The sequence below is a fragment of the Panthera onca genome, chromosome A3 (assembly GCF_046562875.1).
Source record: "Panthera onca isolate mPanOnc1 chromosome A3, mPanOnc1 haplotype 2, whole genome shotgun sequence".
In the NCBI taxonomy this organism is placed as follows: Eukaryota; Metazoa; Chordata; class Mammalia; order Carnivora; family Felidae; genus Panthera; species Panthera onca.
The window spans coordinates 100,943,666-100,959,802 of NC_138341.1; the positions used below are offsets into that span (position 1 = coordinate 100,943,666).

At 36.8% G+C, this 16,137-nt stretch overlaps 1 protein-coding gene across 6 annotated transcripts in view; it reads left to right on the top strand.

Moving 5' to 3' along the window:
• The window catches only part of SEL1L2 (SEL1L2 adaptor subunit of SYVN1 ubiquitin ligase), a 123,520-nt gene that overhangs the window by 1,381 nt on the left and 106,002 nt on the right, over window positions 1–16,137 (top strand). For 3 of the 6 annotated variants that reach the window (XM_078444282.2, XM_078444283.2, XM_078444284.2), the window contains exon 1: window positions 6,282–6,445. The exons of the other annotated variants lie outside the window; for them this stretch is intronic. In XM_078444282.2, the coding sequence (XP_078300408.1) occupies window positions 6,388–6,445 (58 nt within the window). In that variant the 5' untranslated portion in view covers window positions 6,282–6,387. Of the gene's footprint in view, window positions 1–6,281; window positions 6,446–16,137 lie in introns of those variants that run through there. 6 annotated transcript variants of the gene reach the window in all.

The following is a 16,137-nucleotide window of genomic DNA, read 5'->3' on the forward strand; positions in this document are numbered from 1 at the left end:
AAAAAGTGAAAGGATCGGGAAATAGCTCGTCAAACTTTAGTAAAAATTAGTTTTCACTGGAGTTCTGTGAAGTTTGCAAAGAACAAAGATAAACTGAACTACTCAAGGAACTGAAAAGTAGTGGGCAACCAACATGTTACATTGGAAACAAAAATCTTATATCAAAGCAGATCAACCAGAGCCAGGTCATCTTGTCCTTTTGTTCCTTCTCCAGTTGCTTCAACTCAAGGCACTGGGTTAAAGGACTGGCTTGATTCTGAGTAATACTTACCTGTTGGTGTTCTGAAAATACAGTTCAGGTGGAGCCAACCAAAAAAGTAGGGTGATCCAAAATTTAGATCCTCTCCCCAAATGCATTACATTGCTAAATATTAGACCATCCACAAGGCTGATTTGGTGGATGTAGTGAATCCACATTTATTTGACAATTGGGGTGCTGTTTTATGTATTGTACTTAAGCCAGGTGTGTAAGAGCTAATATTTGCAACACATTTTTTAATAATAAAAAAGGAAGAAAGAAAGGCCCTGTTAAGAATTGTAAAAAAATGAAATGGTTTGAGTAACAGAACACTCATGAATATGATTCATGACATACTAATGTAATAATTTTTATTTTAATAATGCCTCTGCTTCTCTTTTTCTTTTAATGCTGTGAAATACATAAAAATTCATTTGGCTGGGAGAAATAAGGGAGGCTTCAAGAAGGAAGTGACATTTGGGCTAGTAATAAAAATATGCACTTATTTTTTGGCAATGGAAATAAAAGGAGGGCTCTGATTCAAGATACATTACAAAGGTAGAATCAGTAAACGCTGGTAATGGAATAGATTTTGGGAACAGAATGAAGAAGAGAAAGAAGATAAGAGTTTCACGGGTTAGTTTAGGAGGAGGATGGCAATATTATTAATATTAGGCAATTAAGAGCAGTTGCAGATATTGTGGGAAATATATTGAGTTCTTATTTAGAAATGCTAAGTGTGAAGTGTCTGCTGGAAAGTGCATCATACTGGGCACTATCTTTTTTGTTACAAGAGAGAACCTGTTTCCACCCCAACCTAGAGTTCATCTGTGCTTTCTTAGGAACCTTAAATATGCTACTGATTATTCTTTATTTCATGTCAACTCAAGGAACTAGAACCATACATCAACTTTTAAACTTTCTCAAGTCTCTTTCATGATAAAAAAAAAAAAAAAAATTGCCCTGCGATTCCACAACACCTTCCAGCTACTGCATCTCCTTTCTTTCCAAATGGTTGTCAATACCTGCTGTGTCAGTTTCCTTACATCCCACTTCCAATTTTTTAGTCCCCTCTCTTCTAGGTTCTTTCCTATTAACTAACTGAAATAGCTCTTGCTAAGGTGACCAGTGACCGTCACGTGCTATGTAATCGTCATTTTTCAGTCTTTCTCTTACAAGATCTCTTGGCAGCATTTAATACTCTTGACCTCTCATTCTTCCTTGCAGCATCCTTTTCCTTCAGTTTTTCTCACCCTTTGGAGATTCCTCCTGTATGGCCATTCCTTCTCAGTTTCCTTTACTGGCCCATCTTCCTTTGCAGCCATTACATTTTGGAGTTCATTAAGACTTAGTCTTATCCCCTTATCTCTTTTCACTTTGTACTTTTTTTTTTTAACAACTTTATCCGTACTCATGGTTCAGTTATAATAGTGATTTTCAACCAGGGGAAGTTTTGCCCTGTAGGGAACACTGACAATGTCTGGAGACATTTCTAGTTATTGCAACTGAGAAAAGAATGCTACTGGCATCTGGTGGGCAGAGGTCAAGGATGTTGCTAAGCATCCTAAAGTGCATGGTTCAGCCCCCCACAACAAATCATCTGGCCCAAAATGTCAACACTGCTGAGATTGGCAATCCCTGAGTTATACCAATGACTGCCACATTTATTATTTTCAATAAAAATTTCTTCTTGAACTTTAGACCAATATGTGCTACCATATACTGTATCACAACTTTAAGAGGCAGCATTATGCACTGGCTAAAAGGTATTTGAAGCCAGACCATCTGGATTCAAATCCTACGTTTACCCTTATTGACTTTGTGACCCTTGGCAAGTTACTCAAAGTCTCTACACCTTGCTTATTTAAATTATTATATGGAGATGGTAATATAGTATCTACCTTGATTGATGTGAGGATTGAATGCGTTAAAACACATAAAGTGACTAGCACCTAGTAAATGTGGCAAAGATGCTCACTAATACAATTTTCTTTCTCTTGGCCCATAGAAAAATGATATTTCCCAGCCTCCCCCGAAGTTAGATAGGATGTGTAACTGTATGCTGAGTGGGTTATAAGGCAAAAGTGATGTATGCCATTCCAGGCCATCAAATCTTTTGTACACTTATGCATATTCTCTCTTTTCATTTCATGGTGATCTCAGAAGCAGCATGTCAAGAAGGAAGGAGCTTGGATCCCTGAGTCACTGCTTGAAGGAGTATCTCAAGGATCCAAGGAGTACCACATCAAGCTATGATATAAACAAAACACTTTTATTATGTTACAGCATTGGTATTTAGAGGGTATTTGTTTTAGCATTAACTATTTTGATAAAATACCATTATCATTGAAAAGTGTTAAATATTAATATTTACTCTCTCAAAAGTACCTGAAATGTACCATGTACCACACTGAGCTCATGATCTTTCCCCCACACTTAGACTTCTTCCAGTGTCTCTTATCTCTTTGAATGGCTCATCACCCATTCAGTTGAACAATCTAGAAACCTAAACACTATCCCTGATACCTCTTATAACTTTATTCTCATTTCAAATGAACTGCTATACCTTCTCAATTTTATCTCCTGTATCACTCTTGAATTGCTCACCTTTCCAATGACACTGCAATAAGCTCAGTGTGAATTTAACTGGACTACTACAAAGACTTCTTAAGTGGCCCCCATGTCTACTCTTGCCCCTCTTATGTCCATTCTATGCCCTGCATCACATTTTCAAATGTGATCATGTTGTGAAATGTGATCATGTTGTAAATCACTGTTGTAAATTATTCAATGACTTTCTAGTGGTCTTTGCAATGGACTTCATTGTATTCCCCCAAAATTTATTTATTGAAATCTTAGCTGACAGTGTTATTATATGTAGAGACAGGGTGCTTAGGAGATATTTAAGGTTAAATGAGATCATAAGGGTGAGACCCTAATCCAGTAGGACTGTGGCCTTATAAGAAGAGGAAGATATATATACATATATATATAATATTATATATAGATTATATATTATTATATTGTATATTATATAATATATATTATATTGTACATGATTATATTTTATATTATATTAATATGTATTATATTTTATATATATTATATGATATATTATATATATATACATATGTATATCTCCATTCCTGCTTCTCCTCCTCCTCCTCCCCCCTTCCCCCTATAAATGCCATGTGAAGACACAGTGAGAAGGTGCCCATCTGTAATATGGGACGAGAGCCTTTGCCATAACCAGGCTATGCCAGCACTCTGAACTGTGAGAAAATTAATTTCTGTTGTTTAAGCCACCCAATCTATAGCCTTTTACTATTGCAGCCCAAGCTGACTTATACAGTCTTATAAAAACTAAATCATTAGGAATAGAAGGCTCATCACCTACCAATTATCCTTACCCCCACCACCCAATTTCTGGTTTCATTCATACCAACCATAGAGCTTTTCACTTCCTTGAACACATCTTATTCTTACCATGTGGCCTATTCACATGTTTGCCACTGTAACTGAGACATGATTTGCTTAGTGAACCCATTCTTTTTTTTTTAACTGTTCTTTTTTTTAATGTTTGTTTATTTATTTTGAAAGAGAGAGAGCACACATGAGCAGGTGAGGGGCAGAGAGAGAGAGAAAGAGAGAGAATCCCAAGCAGGAAACTGACATGAACTGTGAGATCATGACCTGAACTGAAATCCAGAGTGGGACGCTTAACTGACTGAGCCACTCAGGCACCCCTTAGTGGACCTACTCTTATTCTTATTCTTATTAAGCTCAAAAATCACTCCCTGGCAAAGCCTTCCCTAACACTGACCCCACCTGAGCCCTACCCACAATGTTCTTTTATATGCCCTCAGTGCTCATTTACTTCCCTATATAGCATTTTTTACACTTTGTAATTATAAATATATTTGAGTGATTCTTTTGTTAATATTTATCTTTCACTCTGGACTCTCTTTCACTCTCTGAGGACAGGAAGTATATCTTTTTGCCCACAGAGAATGACACAATGCCAGATACAAAATAGATTCTCAATAAAAATTATTGAATGAGAATGAGCGTCCATACAGAGATGTTGGTAAAACTGAGGAAGAGCACATGAGACCAAAAGAGGTTACCTTGGGGAGGCCATAATTTTAAAGCAAAGACTAAGAGAGTAACTGACGAGTGAAATTAACGAATGCCTGAAAAAGAATGGCATACATCATTAGCATATAGTAGGTATTCAATAAGTGAATGAATGGGTGAGGAAGTGATAGAATGAGTGAGAAATTGTGTTCAAGCAAGTAGAAAAATATTTGCAACTCAATTTTCAGAGAAACCAAAAATATGTTTTCAAGAAGATGTTTGTGGTTAGAAATATCAGATATCTCACAGATCAAGTAGGATGAGAACTGAGAAAAGATCATTGAATTTATAGTCTATGTAAATCAGTGAAAATAAAAACAAGTAGTTGAAGAAAAAGTGAAAAGCAATGAGAAGTGATCGTGGTCTGTTTTGTTTTGTTTTAATGTTTAGAGATTAAAGGATAAGTAGAGTACATAGTAGTTGGAAGGACACCAGAATCAAGGGAAAATTTTTCTAAGAGACATGAAATGAAATGAAAAGTGTTTAAATTAAGAAGATTGGTGACAAAAGATTGAAACAAAAAAGAGAAAAGAAGGACAAATGTCAGAAATACCAGAAAAAGATAAAGCAAATGTGGATAGAATCAAAAGTGAGGGAAGTCTTGGACTTAGAGTATAGAAAAGGCATTCCATCTTTTGTGATGAATTTGAAAAAAGAATGAAGATTCAAAAAAAATTTTTAATGAAAAGAAAGTAGAGGGAAGATAGGTCCAATGAGTTCAGTTTCAGTGAAAGTAGGAGGCAAAATCATCTGCTGAAAGATACTGATAAATCTGGATCCAAATGGGGAATGCAAAAAATATTTGGAAAATGTTTAATAGATTACATTTAAGAGTTTAAACAAATTATATTTAGGCAATTTTTAAAAGTACAGAAGTTAGGAAAGTCCCATTTTGAAGTCCCTTGGTGAAAGGAAAAGATACTAGGGAATAGACAGAATAATGGTCCCAAAGATTTCCAGGATCTAATCTCTGGAACCTATGAATGTTACCTTATTTGGCAGAAGGGACTTGCAGATGTGATTGAGGATCTTGAGATCGGGAGATTATCCGATATTATCATGGTTGGCCCTAAATGTAATCACAAGTGTCCTTATAAGAGGAAGACAGAGAGAGATTAAAGCATTGGGAAACTAATTAACAAAGGGAGTAAACCTGCAAATTCAAGGCAATAAATATGTCTATTTCTGAAGTAATTACCTCTACACACTGTAAATGTTGGATATATTTTAGGCATAATTTCTCAGTTCCATTCCTTGGATAGTCTTAATATTCCCATGCTTTTACCTAAATATTCATTTTCATTTCTGGTTCAAGCCTTGAGGGTACTCACTTATGAACTGCCCATATTGTTAAAGACAATGAAGAGGGCATTTTTAAATAACTTTCAAGGAAAGTGTAATGAAATGCCTTTAAAAAAAAAAAATGATCACTGGAATTTGTTTGCCTTTGTCCCAGTAAAACCTCAGCAGTTCTTTACTCAAAAAGAGGATAAACATTTTCACCAAGATGGGGACGAAAGCAGACTTGATCCATATGCTTCCCGTGTACCATCGCCTTAAGATGTTAGAGTAAAGGATGATGTTAGGTCAGCTCACGTACTTAATTGTGTTTTCATATAAGTGCAGCTTGCAACACTGAAGGTAACATAAAAATAAACACTTCTAGCAGTTCTGAAAATCACTTGAATGTTATTGTAGACATGTACAAATTGGACTTCTGGTTTATTCCTTTCCTTTCAGAGAGCAACTCTTACATATCTTAAACATACTCCTTATCTCCCTCCCACCAGACTAGCAGACTAGATATGGTTCCCTCCCCGTAGCCTGCTCTCTCCAGTAGCTGCCTTCTTTCCAGTTGAAAGGAACTTTCTGGCAGCTCATTGGCCCAAGAATAAGGAAATGGTTGCTTAGCAACCAAATCCTGACCCCTGCAAACCTGTAAAGAGGAAACTTGTGGGCCAGCCACCTAGTTCTGCCTGTGTTATAAGTAAGGAGGAACTGCTTATGAGAAGATGAAGCCCCTGTCCCTGTTAATAGAGATATTGATCATTCTTGGGGTCATGATTAGAAGTAAGTTTTTGTTTTTTTCTGTCTTTATGGTTGTCTATGAGGGTCTTCTCTCTTTAACGGTAGTAAGGGTAGAAGCTGATTCGAAGATCATAAGTAACCTCACTATACTCCCAATTGATACCATTTGGGGGGTAAGTACTTAAGAATATCCAAACAGGATAGAAATCAGTGATACTCTTATTTAGGATAATACCTGGCAAAGATGTGTGTATGAGAGAAAGAGGAGGGAGGGAGAAAGGGAAGGAGGGAAAAATAGAAAAGATTGAGCAATTTATGAGGAAAGCATTAAAGTAATTTTTATAGAGTAGGGATATTTGAGACAGGTTGTTAAATTTTGTTGAATCCAGAATATTATGAATATTTAGTTCCAGGACTTTAATGGAAAAGTAGAGGACTCAAAGAGTTATAAAGTGCATTAATTTATATTCTTACAGCCTTTAATCTTTTCACAGTAACATTTGTATTTCCAAAGTTTCCAGGATTTCTAACTAGTTACTATCTTAAAATGGAAATTATTTTCCAGTCTTGTTTCTCTGGCCTTTTATTGAATTAATTTTTACTCAGTCCTCAGATAATTTACTCTTCCTGAATTCAACCTAAGAAATATTCATGTACATTTAATCCAAGAATGCAAGGTTGGTATAATATCCAAAAATTAATTAATGTAACACACCATATCAATAGAGTGAAAGATAAAGACCACACACGGTCATCTCAATTGATGAAAAAAAAAAAAAAATTTGACAGAATTCAACATCCCTTTCTGATAAAAACACTCCTCAAATTTGAAATAGAAAGAAACTTCCTCAGCTTAATAATAAAAAGCATCTTCGAAAAATCCACACCTCACCTGTACTTGTGGTGGACAGGATGGGAAAAGAAAAAGTAAAACTATCTGTATTCACTAAAGACAGAATCTAATATACAGAATATCCTAAGGTATCCACTATAAAATTATTAGAACTAAGAAATGAGTTGAGCAAGGTTGCAGGATAAAAGGTCAATAAACAAAAGTCAATTCTATTTCTTTACAGTCACAATGAACAAAAAAAAAAATGAAGTTAACAGTTCCATTTAGAATAGTATCAAGAAGAATAGTTACTGGTAATAAATTTAACAAAAGTACAAAGCTCTTACTCTGAAAACTACAAATATTGTTGAAAGAAATTAAAGAAAACCCTAATAAATGAAAACACTTCTCAGGGCACCGGGGGGGGCTCAGTAGGTTAAGCATCTGACTCGATTTCAACTCGGGTCACGATCTCACAGTTCGTGGGATGGAACACTGCATGGGGCTCAACGCTGACAGCGTGTGGATCCTGCCTGGGATTCATATTCTGTGTGTGTGTGTGCGTGTGTGTGTGTGTGTGTGTGTGTCTTAAAATAAATAAACATAAAAAGAAAACACTTCTCATGTTCATAGTTTGGAAACCTTAATATTAAGACAGCAATACTCTCCAAATTGATCTAGAGATTCAGTATAAAATCCCAGCTGACTTCTTTGCAGAAATTAAGAAAATTATCTGAAAATTAATATAGAAGTGGATGTTTTTAAACAAAAAGAACAAATTTGAAGGACACATACTTTCCAATTTAAACATTTACTACAAAGCTACAGTAATCAAGACTGTATGAGACTGACATGAGGACAGACATAGGTCAGTGGAATATCACTGAGAGTTTGGAATTAAACCCTCAAATTTATGGCCAGATGATTTTTGGCAAACATGCCAGGCAACTCAATGGAGAAGGAAAAGAATAATTTCTTTAGCAAATGATGGGGATGACTGGAGAGCCGCATGCAAAAAAAGTGAATTTGGATACCTACCTCACACCTAATGTAAAATGAGTCAAAGGTGTAAATATGGTAGCTAAAGATGTAATCTCTTAGAAGAAAACAGGCATAAATTTTTGTGACCTTCATTAGGCAATGATTTGTTAGGTATATCACTAAAAGCACAAAAAAAGAAGAAACAGATAAACTAGACATCATCAAAATTAAGCATTTTTATGCTTCAAGGGACATCATCAAGAAACTGAAAAAACAATCCACACAAAAGGAGAAAATTTTTGCAGATCATATATCCAATAAGGTTTAGCATTCGGAATATATAAATAACTTTTACAAACTCATCAGCAAAACAGCAAACCAGTTTTTTAATGGGTGATGAATATTTGTATACAAATTTTCTGTTTGGACATCTGCTTTCATTTCTCTTGGGTATGTACCTAAGGAATTGGATAGACATTTCTCCAAAAGTGATACAAAGATGACCATAAAATGCATGAAAAGATATTCAACATCATTTGTCCTTAAGAAAATGCAAATCAAAACCACAATAAGATGCCACAATGAGGATTTAACTATAACAATAAGAGTGGGGACTGAGAGGAGCAAATGGATGACAAGGCTAGAGAGAATAGTGACATAAGAGTCCAAAGTAAGAGTGTCCCTAGAAGATGGGCATGTCCAAATGCCAGAGAGAGTGTGGAAGTGAGGTAAGGGCCAACAAAGTATCACTGGATTTAACAACAGGGAAGTCTTTACCTTTCCAGGATAGTTTTATCAGAGAAGCAGGGACAAAACCTGATTTCAATTGATGGGAGTGAATAGGAAGAGAGAAAGTAGAGAGTGATGATAATTACAGAGTTCTTTCTGTATTATGGCACTTTGCAAGGTCAGACTTGAGTCTTTAAGAGATAATTTATTGATTGCAGGTCTACAGAGACCCAGGGAAGTAGTTAGGGGACAAGACGGTTACTTTACAAGCCATGCTATAAGACCTGTGGTTCGTACCCAAAATCAGGTTTTACCCCACTCTGTTTTTTCTTTTCCGGCCTTTATAACCCTAGATCTCCAGGCAAAACAGACAGGGCTGCCTTTTTTTCACTCACATATACCTTGCAAACTTGCGTATTGTTTTTTATACATTTTTTCACTTGATGCTCAATATACTTTGACTTCACCTATGTAAAATTATTGAGAGAGGGAAGCTGCCATAACTATGTGATTGTTCCTGACTCTGCATTGACCTAGGGAAAGTTCTAATAGAGTTTCTGACATTTTTTTTCCCTTTTGGTAAATCCTTAGAAAAAAGTAGTTCATTCTGCTGGAAAAAAATGCATAGTTTATTCCAAAGTGTGGCTTAGAAAATGGAAGAAAAATCCACAGTATTTTCTCTTTCCATACTTCCAAACCAGCTTCTGATTTAAGGTAGTGTAAGGTATATAACTGAGGCAGAGAAAAGACATTGCCAGAACTTCTGGCTCTAAATTATCTAGGATCCAAGGTTTTCCTAATTTGTCTATCTCTTTCTAGCAGTAATTCTTCACTATCATACAAGTTCTACAGTTAAAAAAATATATGATATAAAACAAAATGAAATAGAAAGTTTATAGCGATTCCCTGACACCCATGTAGCAATTCTATCCCAGTTGAAAAAGGCAAGTAGCTCATCAATCTGAAACTAATCAGAATTCAGAAAGCAATTGTCTAGCAATCATATCTAGGTCCCTGTCAGAGCCACACTAAGGCCAAGTCCTGGACGTGTTGCAGAGGATACTGAGCCTAAGCAGTACAAGCAGACTATATCTTACTGTTACATAAAGCGGCTTTCCGGGGCTCCTGGGTGGCTCAATCAGTTAAGCTTCCGACTTAGGCTCAGGTCATGATCTCATTGTCCATGAATTCAAGCCCTGTGTTGGGCTCCATGTCGATGGCTTAGAGCCTGGAGCTTGCTTTAGATTCTGTGTCTCCCTCTCTCTCTCTGTCCCTCCCCTGCTCATGCTCTGTCTCTCTCTCAAAATTAAATACACTTGATCTTAGCCAAAAGGCCGAGAAGTGATATCTCTCAAAAATAAATAAATAAACATTAAAAAAAAATTTTTTTAATGGGCTTGCTATTACCAGTGCTGTTTTAAATAACTTGTAGAATTTAGGAGTTCTGAGTTACCTTTGCTTCCTTTCAGTTCTTTTACATTATACTTCTAAACAGGGAACAAATACCTTGCAAGTATCTAGAGCATCTTTCCTTGAAGAGAAGCAGGAAAGAGCACATGTGTCATGATGGGATTGTTCACTATTATAGAGAAATTTGATTACTGCGTTATGTTATAAATCAGTAAGGAAGCTGATTTCTCTTTTGTGAATTGTCTTGAAAAATATAAGTCTCTTTCTTCATAACCTAGGTTTATCTGAAAGGTTTCTACAACTCTACAATATTACTACTACTTCTACAATGACTACTACTCTTTGGAACAATTCAATAGGACAACACTCAATGGGAGGAGGGCAGCCCTCAGCCTGAGAAGAGCTGGATGAACAGACCCTCCCCCCACCCCACCTCATAGCTGAACCCATTAATGTCCCTGCATCAGCTTTATTTCGGGTTACTCAGGCTGCTTAGAGGAACCGCCTCCTTCTGACACTCTTCCCAATTCTATTCCATTTTCTGTGTACAAGGGCTCATGTGTCTCTCTTGTCACATACCTGCCCCAAGAATTCTCTCTGTCAGTGATAGCCCTCTACCTGCTCTTGATTGATCCTAAGATCTACTTCCCATCCATTAAGACTGCCCTCTCAAAGAATAGCAATAGCCCACTGATTACAAATCTAGTGACCTCTCACTACTCTTTGTTTCTTAACCTCTATGCAACACTTGACACTTTTCTCCATCTTCTTTCCCCCCTCTACCTATGTAGAATCTTAAACTGTCTCACTGGCTTATCTTTCTCAACCCTCCCTTTAAATGTTATGCCCAAAGTTCAGAAATTGGCTCTCATATTCTATGTCTCTGCTACTTCTTCCCAAGCCCCAGCTTCTTTTACATATGTATTTGCATCCTAGACCTTCCTGCTTATCTCTAGATGTGCACATCAGCAGCATGATGATATCACCAGTAGTATATGGCCTGCAAACACCTTAAATTCAACCTCAAATTTAGCTCCTCTTCTGTATTTCTTCTCTTATTAATGGCATCAACATCCCTCCCTGCTCCCCTAGTTCTCAAGAACAAAACCTGAAAATTGTATAGTCATACAGTTATAATGCACTAAGTATCATCTAATTTAATGTTTTGTATAGGTGATAGGACTGAGGCCCAGAGTAGTCAAATTGATTCCTCAGGGGCATTCTGCAAAGCCACATCTGGAGCCAGAATCTTCTAATCCTTTACCATCATAAATTCCTTTATTCCTTCAACAAATCCTGTCAACTCCATAGTGCTTCTCCCATCTATGCATTTTCATGTCTCAATTTAGGGTCTCATTTTAGTATCTTTTATCTACATGACTGCACTTCTTTTTTTTATATATATTTTTTAATATGTATTTATTTTTGAGAGGGAGAGACAGCATGTGAGCAGGACAGGAGCAGAGAGAGAGGGAGACACAGAATCCAAAGCAGGCTCCAGGCTCTGAGCTGTCAGCACAGAGCCTGATGTGGGACTCGAACTCACAAACTGTGAGATTATGACCTGAGCCAAAGTTGGACACTTAACTGACTGAGCACCCAGGTGCCCCTACATGACTGTACTTCTAACTCTCCTCTTATTTACAATACAGTACTTCCAGAAATAATATTCCTAAACCCCAGACTTGGTCATAATTTTCAAGCACCTACTTTATGCCAAATAAAATCCCAATGTCTTGTCCAGCAGTCAAAATCCTATGCAATTAGATTTTGACTTCCTTTCTTTTTTGTCTCTGCTACACACATATTTTATTTCAACTAATTTAACTAATTTAAACTAGTAGCTACTCAGTATACCACCTAACTCTCTCACTTTGATGTCTTTCTCAATCTTTTCTGCAGTTGAATGGTTCACAAAGCTGGCCTGACTGCAGGAATGTACTGTCATTCCATTTTCTTCCCATCACCACCAGAAATCTACAGCATAACATCCTACTCATCTTTTAAGGTCCATTTCAAGTTCTACTTCCTCCCCCCCTTAAAAAAAAAAAACTTTCCCAAGCCCTTCCTCATAGCACATGCACCTTTCTCATGCATCACAGTCTCATAATTGAGTTAGTTTTAACTTCCTCATCAGGTTCTCAACAATTTTTTAAATTAGCACTTGTAACACTTTAAAATTTCTATAACACATTCCCAAAACCTGTGGAGTAGGTCATGCAGATATTTTTATGTCTACTATTCGAGATTTACAGATTTTCAAAACCCTGCAATACAGAATTTACTAAAACAGGAATTGTACAGTAGGAATCACGTTTTTCTCTTGTTTTTACTCTGTATCACCTGTTTGTTATTTCTAAGTCTGTATTCTCCAAAGTGGACTGCTCTGAGTTTTTGCCTCATAATCATATTTACTTACCTCAGGCTGTTTCGACATATTGCCAAGCAGCCAGATGAAAAATAAAATATTCAATTCATCATTCAAACATTTTAAAATGTAGTATACATACGTTTGCTGCTGTATAGAACAAACAGCTAGGTGACTGATTGAGTTACTTGCTTTTCAACCAGTTGTTCTGGCAGGATGGTGATTATATAAACTCTAACAGTGGCATTTAATCATTTTTCACTGATTTTATATTTTACTGGCATCTGAAATTTATTTACTGTAGCCATCGAATTTTATTTCTGTAGTTCATCAACCAATGAGATAGAGTAGACAAGAAAAACCGGTTTCTTAAGACTTCTGTAAGTCTGCCTCACAGAGGTAGCACCAAGATTACAGTGCTATCCTTGAAGAGAATATTCTCACTTTGGAAAAAGTGTACACCCTGAAGCTTCCCTGATAGAACATAGTCTTCGAAAACAATTCATAGTCTCTGGAAAACAAGTAGGAATGCCCTTAATGAAAAAGAAATTATGAATAACCTAAAAGACAAAATAAGAGATAGAATGGATTAAAAGTAGAAACTTTTACCCAAAAATGTACAAAAGAGAATATGGTTAGAAATGACATACAAGTGGGTTCAGGAAAAAGGAAAGGATCCTTGGGGCAAAAAGAGAGGATTGTTGGTTGGAAACAATAGCAGCTGCAGCCTAGCAGTCTGACTCCTACCCTCCTCATGACCACCACCTCCGTATGCAAAGGAGACAGCAGAATTTTCATTTCTAGTAATGAAAGGCTAGGTGACTAGGCTATTTGGTCCAACCATCCCACTGAAAAAAAAGTTGTGCGTAAAATATACAAGCTTCTTAAATGCATCAGAGTTGAGAAGATGGTAAAGAACTACCAGATAAAAAAATCTAAGGAATTGCTAAAATCAAGAGAAGTAAGCACAAGAGCACCTCAGCAGGGCCGGGACTTGCCTCACCTTGGTCCCAGTCCTGCACCTGAACATCAAAGCTGCTGTTATCCTGAGCCAGGCAAATGTGGCCTTTGGTTTTTGTGGCCTCACAAAGCAAGGAGAACAGAATCTGATTCTCAGGATCTTTCCAAGGTGAGGAGTCTAATAGGAGACCTTTTCAACATCCACCAAGGACCATAAAGTACTGTACTCTTGTGATAAGGGCAGACCAGAAGTAAACCCACCCCTCCCAAGTCCAGGGGTCTGCAGAAACTTGACACTCAGCAAAACACAGAGTAAAGTAAGAGGAAAAAAAATACATTCCTGAGAAGTTATGGTCACAGCCCAGCTCCATTGGAGATTTACAGCTTGGGTAATCCCAGGCACCCTGAGCCTAGAACTCAATCTAAGATTGTCCTGTACTTGTACTGCCCTAGGCACCTGGCAAAATCAAATTCATGTTCTCTCCATTGGAAAGCAACTTCATTTTAGGTCTCAATCCACTGAGATAAAGTTTTCAGTATATAGTAAAAATAATTCAGTATACAAGGAGACAAAGCATGAGGTTTGGGATGGCATTTTGGCAGTGATGTAATGTCTGCTGCAAATGGCTAATGATACTGAGGGAACACCTATTCCCAGATGACTAGGTCCTGTCTGACACATCCTGATAGCATCTCCTCCAACACCCATAAGGTAACTGGTGGCAGGCTGAGGTGATTGTTATAGCATTCAGAGACAGGTTAAGAGGGAAAATCCAAGTCCAACATGAGGAAAAGTAACCACATAAAAGCATCAGCCTACACACACACACTATAGTACCTGAGGAAACAGAACAAGTAGAGGAAATCGTTGCAGTCTTCAGAACATTAAAATGATTATCATGAAATTTAGAGATGATATTGTATCCATGAAAGAAGAACATGCCTTAATGAAAGAAAAAAGATGAGCTATTTTGGTATTGAAATATATGATAATAAAAATAAAAACCTCAAGGCTGAATGCCAAAATTGACAGAGCTGAATAGCAACCCAGAAGCTCAAAAATGAAACTGAGAAATTCTCTTATAAGCACAATGAAAATGGACAAAAGAGATGATGTGTATGAAATAAAGGTTCAAGAACATGGAGGATCCATCTAAAAGTTACAAATTCACATAATGGGATCTCCAAAAAGAGAAAATAGAAGAACTGAGAGGAAGAAATAAAGAAATTAAATAAAATTCCCCGGATCTTAAAAAGACCTTTTTTAGAGTTTTTAGATTAAGTTCCACTGAGTGCCAAGGAGGAAGATTGAGAAAAGACCCACTCCTAGAAAATAATGGTAAATGTTTAGTACTTTATGGATAATCAGAACATTGTAAAGCTTCTTTTTTTTAAAATTTTTTTAACGTTTTTATTTTTGAGACAGAGAGAGACAGAGCATGAACAGGGGAGGGGCAGAGAGAGAGGGAGACACAGAATCGGAAGTAGGCTCCAGGCTCTGAGCCATCAGCCCAGAGCCCTACGCGGGGCTCGAACTCACGGACCGCGGATCACGGATCGTGATCTGAGCTGAAGTCAGACACTTAACCGACTGAGCCACCCAGGCGCCCCTGTAAAGATTCTAAAGAGAAAAAATACATTATTTACAAGGTGAAAAGCAGCATGTTGACTTCAAATTCATTAGTAGCATTGGGTACAAAAAGATACTGGAGAAATATTTTCTAAGTACTGAGGTAAAATGATTTTGCATCTAGAATTACATAACCTGACAAACTGTAAAGTGTAATGGCAAAATAAGACATGTTCATACATGAATGGATTCAGAAAATTTATCACCCACAAATCCTAGCTGAAATATTGACTAGAAGATGTGCTCCAGGAAAATAAAGCATGAATTTAAGAGGAACGCTAAAAATCAATGGTAACCAAAGAAACCTTTCAGACATGATACAGCTTAGTAAATGTTCGTTTTAATTTTAAAAAATATAACAATCAAATTCATTTTTAAAAATCTCTTTCACAAGGCAAACCCTCTTACACCATTGGTTGGAATGCAAACTGGTATAGCCACTCTGGAAAACAGTATGGAGGTTCCTCAATAAGTTAAAAATAGAACTACCCTACCATCCAGAAATTGCCAGAAATTGCATTACTAGGTATTTACCCAAGGGATTCAAATACTGATTCAAAGGTATACATGCACCCAATGTTTATAGCAGCATTATCAACAATAGCCAAATTATGGAAAGAGCCCAAATGCCCGCCAACTGATGAATGGATAAAGAAGTTGTATATACATATACGTGTGTGTGTGCATGTGTGTGTGTATAATGGAATATTCCTCAGCCATAAAAAATAATGAACTCTTGCTATTTGCAACAATGTGGATGGATCTAGGGAGTATTATGCTAAGAGAAATAAGTCAGACAGAGAAAGAAAATACCATATGATTTC